The sequence below is a fragment of the Nerophis lumbriciformis genome, linkage group LG13, assembly GCF_033978685.3.
Source record: "Nerophis lumbriciformis linkage group LG13, RoL_Nlum_v2.1, whole genome shotgun sequence".
NCBI lineage: Eukaryota > Metazoa > Chordata > Actinopteri > Syngnathiformes > Syngnathidae > Nerophis > Nerophis lumbriciformis.
Genome location: NC_084560.2, coordinates 3,590,819 through 3,611,407, shown reverse-complemented (window position 1 = coordinate 3,611,407; position 20,589 = coordinate 3,590,819). Strand labels below are relative to the sequence as shown.

The 20,589-nt window shown below is 46.0% G+C and overlaps 1 protein-coding gene across 1 annotated transcript in view; it reads right to left on the bottom strand.

Annotated features, from left to right (window-relative positions):
• Positions 1-1,549: 1,549 nt before the first annotated feature.
• Positions 1,550-20,589, bottom strand: part of LOC133603047 (growth factor receptor-bound protein 14-like) — an 88,043-nt gene continuing 69,003 nt past the window's right edge. Inside the window, exons 9-14 of the mRNA XM_061956194.1 lie at positions 20,175-20,237; positions 14,229-14,345; positions 14,098-14,167; positions 13,942-14,029; positions 11,171-11,264; positions 1,550-1,696 (exon numbers count right to left, since the gene is read on the bottom strand). Coding sequence (XP_061812178.1) covers positions 1,550-1,696; positions 11,171-11,264; positions 13,942-14,029; positions 14,098-14,167; positions 14,229-14,345; positions 20,175-20,237 — 579 coding nt within the window. The remainder of the gene's footprint in view (positions 1,697-11,170; positions 11,265-13,941; positions 14,030-14,097; positions 14,168-14,228; positions 14,346-20,174; positions 20,238-20,589) is intronic.

Sequence of the window (20,589 nt, the reverse complement as noted above, 5' to 3'; positions counted from 1 at the left end):
CTGGTTGTCAAAGTATGGTCCTGGTTGTCACACCCTTGGTCCTGGTTGTCAAAGTCTGGTCCTGGTTGTTAAAGTCTGGTCCTTGTTGTCAAAGTCTGGTCCTGGTTGTCAAAGTCTGGTCCTGGTTGTCAAAGTATGGTCCTGGTTGTCACACCCTTGGTCCTGGTTGTCAAAGTATGGTCCTGGTTGTCACACGCTGGTCCTGGTTGTCACACCCTGGTCCTGGTTGTCAAAGTCTGGTCCTGGTTGTCAAAGTCTGGTCCTGGTTGTCAAAGTATGGTCCTGGTTGTCAAAGTATGGTCCCGGTTGTCACACAGTGGTCCTGGTTGTCAAAGTACGGCCCTGGTTGTCACAAGGTGGTCCTGGTTGTCACACGCTGGTCCTTGTTGTCAAAGTATGGTCCTGGTTGTCAAAGTATGGTCGCGGTTGTCACACAGTGGTCCTGGTTGTCAAAGTACGGCCCTGGTTGTCACAAGGTGGTCCTGGTTGTCACACGCTGGTCCTTGTTGTCAAAGTATGGTCCTGGTTGTCACACAGTGGTCCTGGTTGTCAAAGTACGGCCCTGGTTGTCACAAGGTGGTCCTGGTTGTCACACGCTGGTCCTTGTTGTCAAAGTCTGGTCCTGGTTGTCACACGCTGGTCCTGTTTGTCAAAGTATGGTCCTTGTTGTCAAAGTATGGTCCCGGTTGTCACACAGTGGTCCTGGTTGTCAAAGTACGGCCCTGGTTGTCACAAGGTGGTCCTGGTTGTCACACGCTGGTCCTTGTTGTCAAAGTATGGTCCTGGTTGTCACACAGTGGTCCTGGTTGTCAAAGTACGGCCCTGGTTGTCACAAGGTGGTCCTGGTTGTCACACGCTGGTCCTTGTTGTCAAAGTATGGTCCTGGTTGTCACACGCTGGTCCTGTTTGTCAAAGTATGGTCCTGGTTGTCACACGCTGGTCCTGTTTGTCAAAGTATGGTCCTGGTTGTCACACGCTGGTCCTGGTTGTCACACAGTGGTCCTGGTTGTCAAAGTACAGCCCTGGTTGTCACAAGGTGGTCCTGGTTGTCACACGCTGGTCCTTGTTGTCAAAGTATGGTCCTGGTTGTCACACAGTGGTCCTGGTTGTCAAAGTACGGCCCTGGTTGTCACAAGGTGGTCCTGGTTGTCACACGCTGGTCCTTGTTGTCAAAGTATGGTCCTGGTTGTCACACGCTGGTCCTGTTTGTCAAAGTATGGTCCTGGTTGTCACACGCTGGTCCTGTTTGTCAAAGTATGGTCCTGGTTGTCACACGCTGGTCCTGGTTGTCACACAGTGGTCCTGGTTGTCAAAGTACAGCCCTGGTTGTCACAAGGTGGTCCTGGTTGTCACACGCTGGTCCTTGTTGTCAAAGTATGGTCCTGGTTGTCACACAGTGGTCCTGGTTGTCAAAGTATGGCCCTGGTTGTCACAAGGTGGTCCTGGTTGTCACACGCTGGTCCTTGTTGTCAAAGTATGGTCCTGGTTGTCACACAGTGGTCCTGGTTGTCAAAGTACGGCCCTGGTTGTCACAAGGTGGTCCTGGTCGTCACAAGGTGGTCCTAGTACAGTGATGTTTGAGTTTGCAGGGCAGCACACCCCGGTTGAGCTGGTAGAAGTCCACCAGCTGAATCAAGTCCAAGAAGCGCGTGTGACCATCGTCCAGACTGTGGACCGAGTCCCCTTCGTCCTGGACCTGCAGTGTGGTACAAGATGGAGATGAGAACCAGCACCAGACCCAGACTGTTGACGTCCACCACGGGACTCATACAGAGGGTCACCTTTACTCCATGTGGCCACCAGAGGGTGCTGTCTCTCACATGGTGCTATGGACATGTAGCCAGTAATAAAACTAGTACAGTCTACGACTCTTTTAAAAACTTTGCTTTTTGCCCTCAAAGTCCTCCTTTGTCCAGACAATTAGTGCCTGGACGTGTCAACGTTTACAAAAACAACAACAGAAGTGATTTTGATGAAATAAATCTAGTGACCTGACTTGTTTATCCACACCTTCGATGTATGGATGGATCCACCCTCCTCTTACACAACCTAAAACCCTTGTGTAAATGGTAAATAAAAAAACAAATCCTTTTCAACTTATATTCAATTGAATAGACTGCAAAGACAAGATATTTCATGTTCACACTAAAAAAAAACTTAATTTTTTTTGGCAAAGCGTTTCTGGGTGTTGTTGATAAATATATGTGGCTTTTGCATAGTAGAGTTTTAACTTGCACTTACAGATGTAGCGACCAACTGTAATTACTGACAGTGGTTTTCAGAAGTGTTCCTGAGCCCATGTGGTGATATCCTTTACACACTGATGTCGCTTTTTTTTGAGGGATCCAAGGTGCGTAATATCATGGCTTACGTGCAGTGATTTCTCCAGATTCTCTGAACCGTTCGATGATATCACGGAGCGTAGATGGCGAAATCCCTAAATTCCTTGCAATAGCTGCTTGAGAAATGTTGTTCTTAAACAATTTGCTCAGGCATTTGTTGACAAAGTGGAATGACTGAGCATTTCATGAAAGCTGCTTTTATACCCAATCATGGCACCCACCTGTTCCCAATTAGCCTGTTCACCGGTGGGATGTTCCAAATAAGTCTTTGATGAGCATTCCTCAACTTCCTCAGTCTTTTTTGCCACTTGTGCCAGCTTTTTTGAAACACGTCGCAGGCATCGAATTCCAAATGAGCTAATATTGGTTGTCAATATTAGGACCAGTCTGGTCCTGGTTGTCAAAGTCTGGTCCTGGTTGTCAAAGTCTGGTCCTGGTTGTCAAAATATGGTCCTGGTTGTCACACGGTGGTCCTTGTTGTCAAAGTATGGTCCTGGTTGTCAAAGTCTGGTTCTGGTTGTCACATGCTGGTCCTGGTTGTCAAAGTCTGGTTCTGGTTGTCACATGCTGGTCCTGGTTGTCAAAGTATGGTCCTGGTTGTCACATGCTGGTCCTGGTTGTCAAAGTCTGGTCCTGGTTGTCAAAGTCTGGTCCTGGTTGTCAAAGTGTGTTCCTGGTTGTCAAAGTGTGGTCCTGGTTGTCACATGGTGGTGCTGGTTGTCACACGGTGGTCCTGGTTGTCAAAGTATGGTCCTGGTTGTCAAAGAATGGTCCTTGTTGTCAAACTACGGTCCTGGTTGTCAAACGCTGGTCCTGGTTGTCAAAGTATGGTCCTGGTTGTCAAAGTATGGTCCTGGTTGTCACACCCTTGGTCCTGGTTGTCACACGCTGGTCCTGGTTGTCAAAGTCTGGTCCTGGTTGTCAAAGTACGGTCCTTGTTGTCAAACTACGGTCCTGGTTGTCAAACGCTGGTCCTGGTTGTCAAAGTATTGTCCTGGTTGTCAAAGTATGGTCCTGGTTGTCACACCCTTGGTCCTGGTTGTCACACGCTGGTCCTGGTTGTCAAAGTCTGGTCCTGGTTGTCAAAGTCTGGTCCTGGTTGTCAAAGTATGGTCCTGGTTGTCACACGGTGGTCCTTGTTGTCAAAGTATGGTCCTGGTTGTCAAAGTATGGTCCTGGTTGTCAAAGTATGGTCCTGGTTGTCACACCCTTGGTCCTGGTTGTCAAAGTCTGGTCCTAGTTGTTAAAGTCTGGTCCTTGTTGTCAAAGTCTGGTCCTGGTTGTCAAAGTCTGGTCCTGGTTGTCAAAGTATGGTCCTGGTTGTCAAAGTCTGGTCCTGGTTGTCAAAGTATGGTCCTGGTTGTCACACCCTTGGTCCTGGTTCTCAAACTATGGTCCTGGTTGTCACACGCTGGTCCTGGTTGTCACACCCTGGTCCTGGTTGTCAAAGTCTGGTCCTGGTTGTCAAAGTCTGGTCCTGGTTGTCAAAGTATGATCCTGGTTGTCACACCCTGGTCCTGGTTGTCAAAGTATGGTCCTGGTTGTCACACCCTTGGTCCTGGTTGTCAAAGTATGGTCCTGGTTGTCACACCCTTGGTCCTGGTTGTCAAAACATGTTCCTGGTTGTCAAAGTATGGTCCTGGTTGTCAAAGTATGGTCCTGGTTGTCACACGCTGGTCCTGGTTGTCACACCCTGGTCCTGGTTGTCAAAGTCTGGTCCTGGTTGTCACACCCTTGGTCCTGGTTGTCACACGCTGGTCCTGGTTGTCAAAGTCTGGTCCTGGTTGTCAAAGTCTGGTCCTGGTTGTCAAAGTATGGTCCTGGTTGTCACATGCTGGTCCTGGTTGTCAAAGTCTGGTCCTGGTTGTCAAAGTCTGGTCCTGGTTGTCAAAGTATGGTCCTGGTTGTCACACGGTGGTCCTTGTTGTCAAAGTATGGTCCTGGTTGTCACACCCTTGGTCCTGGTTGTCAAAGTATGGTCCTGGTTGTCACACCCTTGGTCCTGGTTGTCACACGCTGGTCCTGGTTGTCAAAGTCTGGTCCTGGTTGTCAAAGTACGGTCCTTGTTGTCAAACTACGGTCCTGGTTGTCAAACGCTGGTCCTGGTTGTCAAAGTATTGTCCTGGTTGTCAAAGTATGGTCCTGGTTGTCACACCCTTGGTCCTGGTTGTCACACGCTGGTCCTAGTTGTCAAAGTCTGGTCCTGGTTGTCAAAGTCTGGTCCTGGTTGTCAAAGTATGGTCCTGGTTGTCACACGGTGGTCCTTGTTGTCAAAGTATGGTCCTGGTTGTCAAAGTATGGTCCTGGTTGTCAAAGTATGGTCCTGGTTGTCACACCCTTGGTCCTGGTTGTCAAAGTCTGGTCCTAGTTGTTAAAGTCTGGTCCTTGTTGTCAAAGTCTGGTCCTGGTTGTCAAAGTCTGGTCCTGGTTGTCAAAGTATGGTCCTGGTTGTCAAAGTCTGGTCCTGGTTGTCAAAGTATGGTCCTGGTTGTCACACCCTTGGTCCTGGTTCTCAAACTATGGTCCTGGTTGTCACACGCTGGTCCTGGTTGTCACACCCTGGTCCTGGTTGTCAAAGTCTGGTCCTGGTTGTCAAAGTCTGGTCCTGGTTGTCAAAGTATGATCCTGGTTGTCACACCCTGGTCCTGGTTGTCAAAGTATGGTCCTGGTTGTCACACCCTTGGTCCTGGTTGTCAAAGTATGGTCCTGGTTGTCACACCCTTGGTCCTGGTTGTCAAAACATGTTCCTGGTTGTCAAAGTATGGTCCTGGTTGTCAAAGTATGGTCCTGGTTGTCACACGCTGGTCCTGGTTGTCACACCCTGGTCCTGGTTGTCAAAGTCTGGTCCTGGTTGTCACACCCTTGGTCCTGGTTGTCACACGCTGGTCCTGGTTGTCAAAGTCTGGTCCTGGTTGTCAAAGTCTGGTCCTGGTTGTCAAAGTATGGTCCTGGTTGTCACACGGTGGTCCTTGTTGTCAAAGTATGGTCCTGGTTGTCAAAGTATGGTCCTGGTTGTCAAAGTATGGTCCTGGTTGTCACACCCTTGGTCCTGGTTGTCAAAGTCTGGTCCTGGTTGTTAAAGTCTGGTCCTTGTTGTCAAAGTCTGGTCCTGGTTGTCAAAGTCTGGTCCTGGTTGTCAAAGTATGGTCCTGGTTGTCAAAGTCTGGTCCTGGTTGTCAAAGTATGGTCCTGGTTGTCACACGGTGGTCCTTGTTGTCAAAGTAAGGTCCTGGTTGTCAAAGTATGGTCCTGGTTGTCACACGGTGGTCCTTGTTGTCAAAGTATGGTCCTGGTTGTCAAAGTCTGGTCCTGGTTGTCAAAGTATGGTCCTGGTTGTCACACCCTTGGTCCTGGTTGTCAAAGTATGGTCCTGGTTGTCACACGCTGGTCCTGGTTGTCACACCCTGGTCCTGGTTGTCAAAGTCTGGTCCTGGTTGTCAAAGTCTGGTCCTGGTTGTCAAAGTATGATCCTGGTTGTCACACCCTGGTCCTGGTTGTCAAAGTATGGTCCTGGTTGTCACACCCTTGGTCCTGGTTGTCAAAGTATGGTCCTGGTTGTCACACCCTTGGTCCTGGTTGTCAAAACATGTTCCTGGTTGTCAAAGTATGGTCCTGGTTGTCAAAGTATGGTCCTGGTTGTCACACGCTGGTCCTGGTTGTCAAATTCCAAATGAGCTAATATTTGCAAAAAAAATAACAAAGTTTACCAGTTCTAACATGAAATATCTTGTCTTTGCAGTCTATTCAATTGAATATAAGTTGAAAAGGATTTGTTGTATTCTCTTTTTATTTACCATTTACACAACGTGACAACTTCACGGGTGTTGTGGACATGCCGAGTAGCTCCTTCCTGCTTTAACCTGAATAAATACTTCTACTTTCTCATGTTGTTTCAAGCTATCTTAGCGGTTAGCTTGGTTATTAGCATGCCTGCTCTCGGTGTGTAACATGTTTAGTCTCATCTCCCAGCGTTAACATTACTTGATAACGATACTTTATGGTAATACTTAAGATATTTAAAATTCCGTCGTTTTTGGATGGTAATTAACTAAGGAGGAGTGGCGGCACACAGAGTATGGGGGGCACATAAATAGCTGCTCGCTTGTTAGCCGGGAGACTGAAAACAAATCCGGTGTCAACCAGAGGGGATTAGGATTAAAAGCCATGAATCAGCAACTGCGATAACTCGGGATGTATACTTAGTACCGGTATTTGTTGGTACCGGTTCCTAATTGGGTTGGTACAGAAGGACACATGTTACAGCTGTTGGTATTTTTTATTTCTTCATTCATAGGACCCTAACCCGTAATTACGACAGGCTGTTGAATTCACTTACTTTGTAGGTTGTCAAAGTACGGTCCTGGTTGTCACAAGGTAGTCCTGATTGTCAAAGTGTAATCCTGGTTGTCAAAGTCTGGTCCTTGTTGTCAAAGTCTGGTCCTGGTTGTCACACGCTGGTCCTGGTTGTCAAAGTATGGTCCTGGTTGTCAAAGTATGGTCCTGGTTGTCACAAGGTGGTCCTGGTTGTCAAAGTCTGGTCCTGGTTGTCAAAGTCTGGTCCTGGTTGTCAAAGTATGATCCTGGTTGTCACACCCTGGTCCTGGTTGTCAAAGTATGGTCCTGGTTGTCACACGGTGGTCCTTGTTGTCAAAGTATGGTCCTGGTTGTCAAAGTATGGTCCTGGTTGTCAAAGTACGGTCCTGGTTGTCACAAGGTAGTCCTGATTGTCAAAGTGTAATCCTGGTTGTCAAAGTCTGGTCCTTGTTGTCAAAGTCTGGTCCTTGTTGTCAAAGTAAGGTCCTGGTTGTCAAAGTATGGTCCTGGTTGTCAAAGTATGGTCCTGGTTGTCAAAGTATGGTTCTGGTTGTCACACGCTGGTCCTGGTTGTCAAAGTATGGTCCTGGTTGTCACACGGTGGTCCTTGTTGTCAAAGTATGGTCCTGGTTGTCACACGGTGGTCCTTGTTGTCAAAGTATGGTCCTGGTTGTCAAAGTATGGTCCTGGTTGTCAAAGTACGGTCCTGGTTGTCACAAGGTAGTCCTGATTGTCAAAGTGTAATCCTGGTTGTCAAAGTCTGGTCCTTGTTGTCAAAGTCTGGTCCTTGTTGTCAAAGTAAGGTCCTGGTTGTCAAAGTATGGTCCTGGTTGTCAAAGTATGGTCCTGGTTGTCAAAGTATGGTTCTGGTTGTCACACGCTGGTCCTGGTTGTCAAAGTATGGTCCTGGTTGTCACACGGTGGTCCTTGTTGTCAAAGTATGGTCCTGGTTGTCAAAGTATGGTCCTGGTTATCAAAGTATGGTTCTGGTTGTCACACGCTGGTCCTGGTTGTCAAAGTATGGTCCTGGTTGTCACACGGTGGTCCTTGTTGTCAAAGTATGGTCCTGGTTGTCACATGCTGGTCCTGGTTGTCAAAGTCTGGTCCTGGTTGTCAAAGTGTGTTCCTGGTTGTCAAAGTGTGGTCCTGGTTGTCACATGGTGGTCCTGATTGTCACATGGTGGTCCTGATTGTCACATGGTGGTGCTGGTTGTCACACGGTGGTCCTGGTTGTCAAAGTATGGTCTTGGTTGTCAAAGTATGGTCCTTGTTGTCAAAGTACGGTCCTGGTTGTCAAACGCTGGTCCTGGTTGTCAAAGTATGGTCCTGGTTGTCAAAGTATGGTCCTTGTTGTCACACCCTTGGTCCTGGTTGTCACACGCTGGACCTGGTTGTCAAAGTATGGTCCTGGTTGTCAAAGTATGGTCCTGGTTGTCACATGGTGGTCCTTGTTGTCAAAGTATGGTCCTGGTTGTCACACCCTTGGTCCTGGTTGTCACACCCTGGTCCTGGTTGTCAAAGTCTGGTCCTGGTTGTCAAAGTCTGGTCCTGGTTGTCAAAGTATGGTCCTGGTTGTCACACCCTTGGTCCTGGTTGTCACACCCTGGTCCTGGTTGTCAAAGTCTGGTCCTGGTTGTCAAAGTCTGGTCCTGGTTGTCACACGGTGGTCCTTGTTGTCAAAGTATGGTCCTGGTTGTCACACCCTTGGTCCTGGTTGTCACACACTGGTCCTGGTTGTCAAAGTCTGGTCCTGGTTGTCAAAGTATGGTCCTGGTTGTCACACACTGGTCCTGGTTGTCAGAGTCTGGTCCTGGTTGTCAAAGTGTGGACCTGGTTGTCACATGGTGGTGCTGGTTGTCACACGGTGGTCCTGGTTGTCAAAGTATGGTCCTGGTTGTCAAAGTACGCTCCTTGTTGTCAAACTACGGTCCTGGTTGTCAAACGCTGGTCCTGGTTGTCAAAGTATGGTCCTGGTTGTCAAAGTCGTAAAAAAAAAAAAAAGACTTGGAATAATGACAAATAAGGAAGCAACACCACAGAAAAGTATATGTGCTAATACAAAATGGTAATAGAACATGCATCTTTGTTTACACCAATAAGAGTGCCCATTAAAACTGGTAGGAATATCGATATTGGTATCGGTAAAATCTTAAGGATATAGATCTGTAGCGATCACATGTGCGTTTTCACGAAAGTAGGTCGATACTGATTACTGACCACTTGATTGGCTCAGTCGGGGTTAAGAATCGTCAAATGATGTATTTGCCAACTTGTCAATGGTATAGGGTTGTACAGGTACTAGTATAGTACCGCGGTACTAATGAATAATATTTGGTACTACTTTGAATAAGACCAATGTATGATCCTGTAACTACTTGGTATCGGATCGATACCTAAATGTGTGGTATCATCCAAAACTAATGTCAAGAATCAAAGAAGAGAAGATCACGTGATTATTACATTTGAACAGAAGTGTAGATAGAACATGTTAAAAACAGAAAACAGTGTGACACCTACCCTTTATATCAGTATTGGTTTATTTATTTATTTATTTATTGCGATCTAATCAAAAAACCAAACCCCAAAACTCAAAATTGCACTCTAGCGCCCCCTAGGAAGAAAACACAGACAAAACTGCTCCTAGGAAGAAAACACAGACAAAACTGCTTGTAACTTCCAGTAGGAATGTCGTAGGGACATGAAACAAAAACCTCTCTGTAGGTCTCACTTAGACCTATATTTCATACACTGACAACCCCCAGCAAAAATCAACAGGAAGTTTGCAATTCCCCCTTCAAAATAAAAGTTGGGTCAAAACAGTCACTGAGCGCGTTTGTCGTGTCGGCTTCAAACTAGCACAGGAGAGAGATTGAACCCTTCTGATTAAAAGTTGATGAAAGAGTTTTGATTTCTGCTCCGGTTTGGATTTTATGAGCCGTCAAAGTCGGTCCCGTCTATCGCTGCTTGCAGCTTTTAATTAGGTATTATAATTTATTGTATGATCCTGTAACTACTTTGTATCGGATCGATACCTAAATGTGTGGTATCGTCCAAAACTAATGTAAAGTATCAAAGAAGAGAAGAATAAGTGATTATTACATTTTAACAGAAGTGTAGATAGAACATGTTAAAACAGAAAACAGCGCGACACCTACCCTTTATATCAGTATTGGTTTATTAGGCATTATATCTTATTGTATGATTCTGTAACTACTTGGTATCGGATCGATACCTAAATGTGTGGTATCGTCCAAAACTAATGTAAAGTATCAAAGAAGAGAAGAATAAGTGATTATTACATTTGAACAGAAGTGTAGATAGAACATGTTAAAACAGAAAACAGCGCGACACCTACCCTTTATATCAGTATTGGTTTATTAGGCATTATATTTTATTGTATGATCCTGTAACTACTTGGTATCGGATCGATACCTAAATGTGTGGTATCGTCCAAAACTAATGTCAAGTATCAAAGAAGAGAAGAATAAGTGATTATTACATTTTAGCAGAAGTGTAGATAGAACATGTTAAAAGAGAAAATAAGCAGATATTAACAGTAAATGAACAAGTAGATTAATAATCCATTTTTACAGTTTGTCCCTCATAATGTGTAGAAAATAATAGGTGTATAAATGACACAATATGTTACTGCATACGTCTGCAGACTAATTACAAGTCTTTGTTTGTTTAATTAAAATGGGAGACCGGGCTTTCTGCTCCGCTGCTCCCAGTCTGTGGAACGTTCTCCCTGACCACCTGAGGTAACCACAGACTGTGGATGCTTTTAAAAAAGGCTTAAAAACCCTTATTTAAAATAAATAAATAAATTTAAAAAAGCCTTTTTTATGTATGCATACTAGTTCTAGCTATTAGGCTGTTCTAGTTTTTTTTTATTTTCTTTTATTATCTTTTAATTTTTATTTTTTTAATTTTTAAATACACTGTAGCACTTTGAAGTTGTTTGCTCAATGTAAAGTGCTTTTTACAAATACAATCTATTATTATTATTATTGTTATTATTATTACTACTAAAAGACAAGTTGTCTAGTATGTTCATTATTTTATTTAAGGGCTAAATGACAATAATAAACATATGTTTCATGTACACTAACATTTTTTGTTACAATAAAGACAATAATTACATTTTTTTGGTGGTCCCCTTTATTTAGAAAAGTACCGAACAGTATCGAAATACATTTTGGTATATACTACAATGCTATTAAACTACCTCTGCATTCTTTTGAAAATATGTTTCTCATTAAATCAATATTGTGACAATTGATAGTTTAATTTGCCCATTTTGTTACGACGATTTGGAAAATGTGAGCGATACCAATTTCACTCTCAGCTTCAATTTATTGCCGGAATGAATATTGCAAGACGCTCTAATGACGAGTCATTCACACCGACCTCCGTCTGACCCGCGCCCACGAATAAATCCTGACGGACTTGCTAAAGGCCGGCCTTCAGAATAAGAGATAATGACTTTTATTGTATTTAAGGTGCTCACTCACCGGTAATATTTGGAAGTGTTTGACTTTCTGCATGTGGCACAGCGACAGCACGAAGGTCTTGGGCTTGCTTTGGCTTTCCCTCACAAGAAACAACCTGAAAACAAAACATAAATGATTGAAATCACGTATTTTCATCACCAAAAAATAATATTTTTGAATGATTACAAGCAGACATGTCATTAACTGGGTTATTCACTAAGGAGCACTGCCATCTGGTGGTGTTTTATTGCTACTGCAGTGTTGGAGAAGTGTGCTGTCTACTCTATCCCATCCATCCATTTTTCTACCGTTTATCCCTTTTGGGGTCGCGGGGGGTGCTGGAGCCTATCTCAGATGCATTATAAATGTTTATTAGAGTCTATGTGGTTGTTTAGGGCCACAACCACTAGGGGGCCACCTGATCTTAGCATACTGTAAGCTCAGGAAATGTCTATTTTTTAATTTTAATTTAAATCCATTTTCTAACGCTTGTCCCTCTCGGGGTCGACATCATAAATGTTGAGATAAAATACATTTTTGCAGTGATTGAAATGAGAAATGTGTATGGATGGCTCGGCTAGCTACACACCCAAAATAAAACAATTGACGTTCGCTGGACACAAACGTCACTTTAGAATAGAAGAAAGGTAAGGTAAGAAAAGACAAATATATGTTGATGTTTCACGTTTGCCTTTTACTGTTTCTGAACCGTAGGGTTAGGGGGTTTGGTTTGGGTCAGCACCGCCCTAGTGGACCTCTTTTAGAGATGTGTGAAAATGGAAAAAGATGGGAAAAAAAGCGTATTTTTTGTTTTACTATGGTTTCTGTAGGAGAACACAAACCTTCCTATCCATCCATCCATCCATCTACTTCCGCTTATTCGAGGTCGGGTTGCGGGGGCAGTAGCCCAAGCAAGGAAGTCCAGACTTTCCTCTCCCCAGCCACTTCGTCCAGCCCTTCCTGGGGGATCCCGAGGCGTTCCCAGGCCAGCCGGAAGACATAGTCTACCCAACGTGTCCTGGGTCTTCCCCGCGGCCTCCTACCGGTCGGACGTGCCCTAAACACCTCCCTAGAGAGACGTTCGGGTGGCATCCTGGCCAGATGCCCGAACCACCTCATCTGGCTCCTCTCCATGTGGAGGAGCAGCGGCTTTACTTTAAGCTCCTTCCGGATGGCAGAGCTTCTCACCCTATCTCTAAGGGAGAGACCCACCACCCGGCGGAGGAAACTCATTTGGGCCGCTCGTACCCGTGATCTTGTCCTTTCGGTCATAACCCAAAGCTCATGACCATAGGTGAGGATGGGAACGTAGATCGACCGGTAAATTGAGAGCTTTGCCAGCTCCTTCTTCACCACAACGGATCGATACAGCGTCCGCATTACTGAAGACGCCGTACCGATCCGCCTGTCGATCTCACGATCCACTCTTCCCTCACTCGTGAACAAGACTCCGAGGTACTTGAACTCCTCCACTTGGGGCAAGATCTCCTCCCCAACCCGGAGATGGCACTCCACCCTTTTCCAAGCGAGAACCATGGACTCGGAATTGGAGGTGCTGATTCTCATCCCAGTCGCTTCACACTAAGCTGCGAACAGATCCAGTGAGAGCTGAAGATCCTGGCCAGATGAAGCCAACAGGACCACATCATCTGCAAAAAGCAGAGACCTAATCCTCCAGCCACCAAACCGGATCCCCTCAACGCCTTGACTGCGCCTAGAAATTCTGTCCATAAAAGTTCAGAACAGAATGGGTGACAAAGGGCAGTCTTGGCGGAGTCCAACCCTCACTGGAAACGGGTCCGACTTACTGCCGGCAATGCGGACCAAGCTCTGACACTGATCATACAGGGAGCGGACCGCCACAATCAGACAGTCTGATACCCCATACTCTCTGAGCACTCCCCACAGGACTTCCCGAGGGACACGGTCGAATGCCTTCTCCAAGTCCTTCCTAATTGTTAGAAATCCCACTGTTTGTACTAAACATGCTTCAATGATGAGAGTAGTCGGCAAGCACCGTTTTGTCCTACTAATTTCAGCGATCCTTGAACTCACCGTAGTTTGTTCACATGTACAACTTTCTCCCACGCTGCCACAGAAAGACAGTCTCATTTTGTCCGCCAAACATTTTATGCTGTGCGTAAATGCACAGAGGTGAGCTCTGTTGATGTTATTGACTTGTTGGAGTGCTAATCAGTCTGCCGGTTGATAAGACAGTCTGCGATAGCCAATCGGATGACGAGTTGTTGGACAGTAGCCCATCTAGGTAGCCTTACGTTAAACGTGACTGCGATTGGATTTTCCTAAGCGAGTACCCGATCACAAGTTTACAATTTGCGAAAAGCAGGAAGTGGCACTGGGGCCATACCCGTACCCGGCCAGCGGAGAAATCATCGGTTCTCAATTTTTTAACTATATATTTTATTTATTTATTTTTCCACATTTAATATGTTTTTTACAATCATTTAATCTTGACAGTACCACGTAAGATATGTTTTAAAATGCTGATGCGGGTTTATTGATTTTTAAAATTATTTCTCCAGCCGTGGTCATGGGGTGACATAAATGATGGTATTTGGAGGGGTGTTTATTGAAGTCGGACTAGGTAGGACATCACTGAAGGCCTAGGTAGGAAACGCACAACTGGATTTGAGTGGGCCCCAGGCTGAACCGAGGTCAAAAAAGTTAAGAACCCCAAGCGGTAGCAAATGGATGGATTATTATTATTCTCAGGAGACCTTTGCACGTCTGCTTTAGGTCATGTTGTGATGTCATGCAACAGCGCCCCCTACCCGTCCACAGGACCCTGCTGGGTGATGAGGAGCTGAGCTTCATCCCGGGACATTCGGCCGTAGAACCAAGGCTGCGCTAAATGGAGAGCTGATACACGTAACGAGTCAGTGCTTTTGGGACGGGTGTTGTTGACATGGAGCAGACAAGAGTGGCACCTAGAGAGCAGACGGAGCTCTGGGACGCAGACGGACTCCCGTGGGCACTCAGACGCTGGCAGCTCTTCCTCTAAAACACAATTGAGACTGGATATCTTGTCACCGCTGACCTTGGGTGTTTCAGGACTCACCCGCCAGGCCAGGCCTTCCTCCACAGCCGCAGACAGGACTTCCGAGGGCTTCTCAATCACACGACTGTGTTGGCCCGAGAAGTCCATGGCCACCAGGGAGTTCTCAGAGATGCTCCTCTGCAGAAGTGACATCTTTAGGAGTGCTGCACTTCTCACAACATGCATCAACAAATACTTCATTAGGATCATAAATGCACAGTAATAATAATAATAATAATAATTATTATTATTATTAAAAAACAATACAAAACATTGCATTCAAAATATATATAAAAACTAAAATATAGATAAGAATATAAACAAAATGATAAATAGCGAGAATAATAGTGTTAATTGTCATGACTTGGTCCTTGGGTTTTGTTTTTCCGGAAGGCAACGGAAAGTTGGCTCGGGCGAGATGGGAATGTAAGTACATCAGAATCAGAATCAGAATCAGCTTTATTGTCATTACGCAAGGTAACGAGATTGAGGCCATTCCATACAGTGCGATGTGTGCATGCTAGAAAAACAATGTGCAAATATATAAAAATATAAAAAATGTAGAAGTGCAATGAATATGGTGTGAAATGAATACCGTATTTTCCGCACTATAAGGCGCACCGGATTATTAGCCGCACCTTCAATGAATTACATATTTCATAACTTTGTCCACCAATAAGCCGCCCCGGATTATAAGCCGCGCCTACGCTGCGCTAAAGGGAATGTCAAAAAAACAGTCAGATAGTTCAGTCAAACTTTAATAATATATTGAAAACCAGCGTTCTAACAACTCTGTCCCAAAATGTACGCAAATGTGCAATCACAAACATAGTAAAATTCAAAATGGTGCAGAGCAATAGCAACATAATGTTGCTCGAACGTTAATGTCACAACACACAAAATAAACATAGCGCTCACCTTCTGAAGTTATTCTTCATTCGTAAATCCTTCGAATTCTTCGTCTTCGGTGTCCGAATTGAAAAGTTGCGCAAGCGTGGGATCCAAAATGGCCGGTTCCGTCTCGTCGAAGTCATCGGAGTCAGTGTCGCTGTTGTTGTCCAGTAGTTCTGTGAATCCTGCCTTCCGGAAAGCTCGGACCACAGTTGTGACCGAAATATCTGCCCAGGCATTTACGATCCACTGGCAAATGTTGGCGTATGTCGTCCGGCGCTGTCTGCCTGTCTTAGTGAAGGTGTGTTCGCCTTCGGTCATCCATTGTTCCCACGCCGTTCGCAGTCGTGATTTGAATGCCCTGTTGACACCAATATCCAGCGGTTGGAGTTCTTTGGTTAATCCACCCGGAATGACGGCGAGTGTTGTATTTGTGTGCTTCACTTGTTTTTTGACACCATCTGTGATGTGGGCGCGCATGGAGTCGTATATCAACATGGACGGAGCTGTGTGAAAAAAGCCACCCGGCCTCTTCGCGTAAACTTCCCTTAACCACTCGCTCATCTTTTCTTCATCCATCCATCCCTTCGAGTTAGCTTTTATGATGACGCCGGCTGGAAAGGTCTCTTTTGGCAAGGTCTTCCTTTTGAATATCACCATGGGTGGAAGTTAGCATGGCAAGCTAGAACCACAGTGAAGGATGACTTCTCATTCCCTGTGGTGCGAATATTCACCGTACGTGCTCCCGTTCCACAGTGCGGTTCACAGGAATATCAGTTGCTGTGAAATACGGTAGTAATCCGTGTGCGGATGGAGAGATTGCGTCTTTTTATGAACCGGATCCTTGTCGCTTAGTAGGAGCCATTTTGTGGTCTTTACAGATGTAAACAGGAAATGAAACGTACGGTGATATCCGCGCGTTTTTTCTTCTTCTTCCGGGGGCGGGTGGTTGCTTACAGTAGAAGAAGAAGCGCTTCCTGTTCTATGGGGGCGGGTGCTTTCCTTGGCGGTTGCTTGCGTAGAAGAAGAAGCGCTTCCTGTTCTACCGGGAAAAAAGATGGCGGCTGTTTACCGAAGTTGCGAGATCGAAACTTTATGAAAATGAATCGTAATAAAGCGCACCGGGTTATAAGGCGCACTGTCAGCTTTTGAGAAAATTTGTGGTTTTTAGGTGCGCCTTATAGTGCGGAAAATACGGTATATACATGAAAAAAACAAAAACAAAAACAGGGTGGTTGGTGGAATGGGTTATTGCACCGAAGAGAAGGCAGTTATGAGGGACAATGGGGCAGTCCGTTCAGGATGGTTATGGCCCTGGGGAAGAAGCTGTTCTTTAGCCTGTTTGTTTTGGTTTTAATGCACCTGTAGCGCTTCCCAGAGGGCAGCAGGTGGAACAGGTCAGAGCCAGGGTGGGTGCTGTCCTTGATGATGGCACTGGCTCTGTTGAGGCAGCGGGAGGTGTAGATGTCCGTCAGAGAGGGGAGAGGGCGGCCGAAGATCTTCTGAGCCGTCTTGACCACTCTTTGCAGCCTCTCCCTGTCTGCTGCAGTGCAGCTGCCGTACCATACCGTAATACAGTAGGTCAGCAGGCTCTCGATGGACGAGCGGTAGAAGGTCAGCAGCAGGTCAGGCTTCAGGTTGTACTTCCCGAGGACTCTAAGGAAGTGTAGCCGCTGCTGAGCCTTCTTGATGATTGATGTGGTGTTGACTGTCCAGGAGAAGTCATTAGAGACGTGGACTCCAAGGTACCTGAAGGTGTGGACCCTCTCTACACGCTCGCCGTTGATGTAGAGGGGGGCAGGGTCGGTGCTGCTCCTCCTGAAGTCGACGATGATCTCTCTGGTCTTGCTGGTGTTGAGAGCGAGGTTGTTCTCCGAAGACCAGGCCGTCAGCTTCAGGACCTCCTCTCTGTAGGCAGCCTCGTCACCCCTGGAGATGAGCCCGACCACTGTGGTGTCGTCGGCGAACTTGACGGTAAGGTTGTCACTGTGGGCCGGACTGCAGTCATGGGTGTAAAGGCAGTAGAGGAGGGGGCTCAGCACACAGCCCTGTGGGGGAGATGAGAGGTGCGGGCCAAGTCTCACATTCTGGGGTCGGTCCGTTAGGAAGTCCCTTATCCAGGCGTTTGTGAGAGGGGGGAGGCCAAGAGTGTCCAGTTTATTGCAGAGTCTGTCCGGGATTATTGTATTGAAGGCAGAGCTATAGTCCACAGAGAGCATCCGGACGTAGCTCTGCTGCTGCTCCAGGTGGTTCAGAGCAGAGTGGAGAGCAACAGCGATGGCGTCCTCTGTGGACCTGTTCGCCCGGTATGCGAACTGGTGGGGGTCGAAGTCTGGAGGGATATGGTCCTTGATGTGCTGGAGAACAAGTCGCTCGAAGCACTTCATGATTACCGGAGTGAGGGCCACTGGTCGGTAATCATTCAGGCTGGTGATGGGAGACTTCTTCTGACTTGAAACTATCAAAAAAGTACAAACGAAAAGCGCGCACAGTGGCGGAGAACAAACTATGAAACCAAAAAGACCATAGCACAAAGGCAGAAACTGTGAACAATGAAACAAAAACTTACTTGGCATGGGACTGTGAACATGGCATTATGCAGAGTGACAATAAAGAGTGTGTCAGGGACATTATGTCGCCAGCAAGATAGTTTTTCCGCACGTTAGTTGGACGAGTTGGACAGTTTGGATGAGGCTTCTTGGGAGGTGCTGCGCGCCATGGAGGCCGAGACGCTGCGCTTTTCCCCCCAGGGAGCGCAGGGGGATGATGTGGGGGAATGGAAGCAAGCTGGTGCCGATCGGCGCGTCGCTCCCGTCCCGGAAACGTCGCCAAGGACGAGGAAAGACTTCCGCGAGCCGGCAGGACACGCCGCTCCAACAAGCCCCTCCCCCTCCGGGCGGAAGCAAGCAGCAGCCAGCTTCGCCCTGATGACGTCACAGACCAGGATTTTTTTTTCAATGCTTTTTCTTTTGATCACCCGCCTCCAACAAAAGACTCAAAGAACAAGATAAAGCACTACCAAGACATGTTTTTGAAAATTAGATCGTGCCAAACTAAGCCATCCAGATTTCATGCCCCGCCCCCACAACCCCAGGTGGGGGCTAAAGAAAAATATTTTGGACAATTTAATGGGGAGGATTCTGCCCCCCTCCTGACCTCCCTCCACCTAGCCCAAAAGACGGTTCCAGACCGCAAGGAGCGCGTCTGGTATCCGCTCCTTGAGGGGGGGGCTAGGGCTGGGAACTTTTCAGGTGGGGTGGCTCAGCATCACCATGCCAAGCCACAGCCGCCAGCCCGGCCGCCGCCACCGGTCTTTTGGCCTGCTAAGCCGCAACCTCCGGTTCGGCCACCACCACTGGTCTTTCGGCCGGCCAAGCCACAACGCCTGTCACACTCTGTTTACCTCCGCGCACTTCATGCCATGTCCAAGTAAGTTTTTTCTATTCATGCCACAGTTAGCGACTTTTGTTCATGTCCTTAGTTTTTTGCCCACGTGCAAGTATTTGTTTCATTAGTCAAGTTTGTACTTCCGCCTTGTGCGCACCTTTAGTTTTTTCTTTTTTGATAATATTTAATAAATCATGTACTTACATTCCCGTCTCGCCCGAGGCAAATTTCCGTTGCCTTCCGGAAAAACAAAACCCAAGGACCAAGTCATGACATCAATAGCGATAAATGGAATATGCGAGAATAAAAATTAAGAACCTTTGACAAGTTTTGAAATATTTAATAGCAATAAATGAAGCAAAGTCACAAAGAAATATATATTAGTATTGTATTGTATTGTAATGATAGTATAATAGTATTGTTTTATATTGTAATAGTATAATGGTATTGTTTTATATTGTAATAATAGTATTGTAATTGTATTGTAATAATAGTATAATAGTATTGTTTTATATTGTAATAATAGTATACTAGTATTGTAATAATAGTATAATAATAGTATAATAGTAGACAGACCACTGAAACATGACCATGGACCACTGAAACATGACCATGGACCACTAAAACAAGACCATGGACCACTAAAACATGACCATGGACCACTGAAACATGACCATGGACCACTGAAACATGACCATGGACCACTGAAACATGACCATGAACCATTGAAACATGACCATGGACCACTGAAACATGACCATGGACCACTGAAACATAAGCATGGACCACTGAAACATGAGCATGGATCACTGAAACATGACCATGGACCACTGAAACATGACCATGGACCACTGAAACATGACCATGGACCACTAAAACATGACCATGGACCACTGAAACATGACCATGGACCAATGAAACATGACCACGGACCACTGAAACATGACCATGGACCACTAAAACATGACCATGGACCACTGAAACATGACCATGGACCACTGAAACATGACCAGGGACCACTGAAACATGACCAGGGACCACTGAAACATGACCAGGGACCACTAAAACATGACCATGGACCACTAAAACATGACCAGGGACCACTAAAACATGACCATGAACTACTGAAACATGACCATGGGCCACAGAAACATGACCAGGGACCACTAAAACATGACCATGGACCACTGAAACATGACCATGAACCACTGAAACATGACCATGAACCACTGAAACATGACCATGGACCAATGAAACATGACCATGGACCACAAAAACATGACCATGGACCACAAAAACATGACCAGGGACCACTGAAACATGACCATGGACCACTGAAACATGACCATGGACCACTGAAACATGACCATGGACTACTGAAACATGAGCATGGACCACTGAAACATGACCAGGGACCACTGAAACATGACCATGGACCACTGAAAAATGACCATGGACCACTGAAACATGACCATGGACCAATGAACCATGACCATGGACCAATGAAACATGACCATGGACCACTGAAACATGACCATGGACCACTGAAACATGACCATGGACCACTGAAACATGACCATGGACCATTGAAACATGACCACGGACCACTGAAACATGACCACGGACCACTGAAACATGAGCATGGAGTAACGACACATGTCATAATTAGTATATTTACACAATAATTACCATTGGAGAAGGTTTTTGTTTGTGGTGTGGCAGCATGAAGTTGTGGTACAGCTGCATGCCGTACTGAAAGAAAACAAGAGTTATTTCAAGTCATTTCTTATTAATCACATGATGAACATGTTGTATGTTTGTTGTGTTGCTGTTTTGCATATGCAAATGAGCAGTTGATGGGGCACTGGAAGAAGCAAACAAGACAATATGGAGTTGGTCTTCACCATAAAGCATGATGACCACAAAAAATGACCATGGACCACGGAAACATGACCAGGGACCACTGAAACATGACCATGGACCACTGAACCATGACCATGGACCACGGAAACATGACCAGGGACCACTGAAACATGACCATGGACCACTGAAACATGACCATGGACCACTGAAACATGACCATGGACCACTGAAACATGACCAT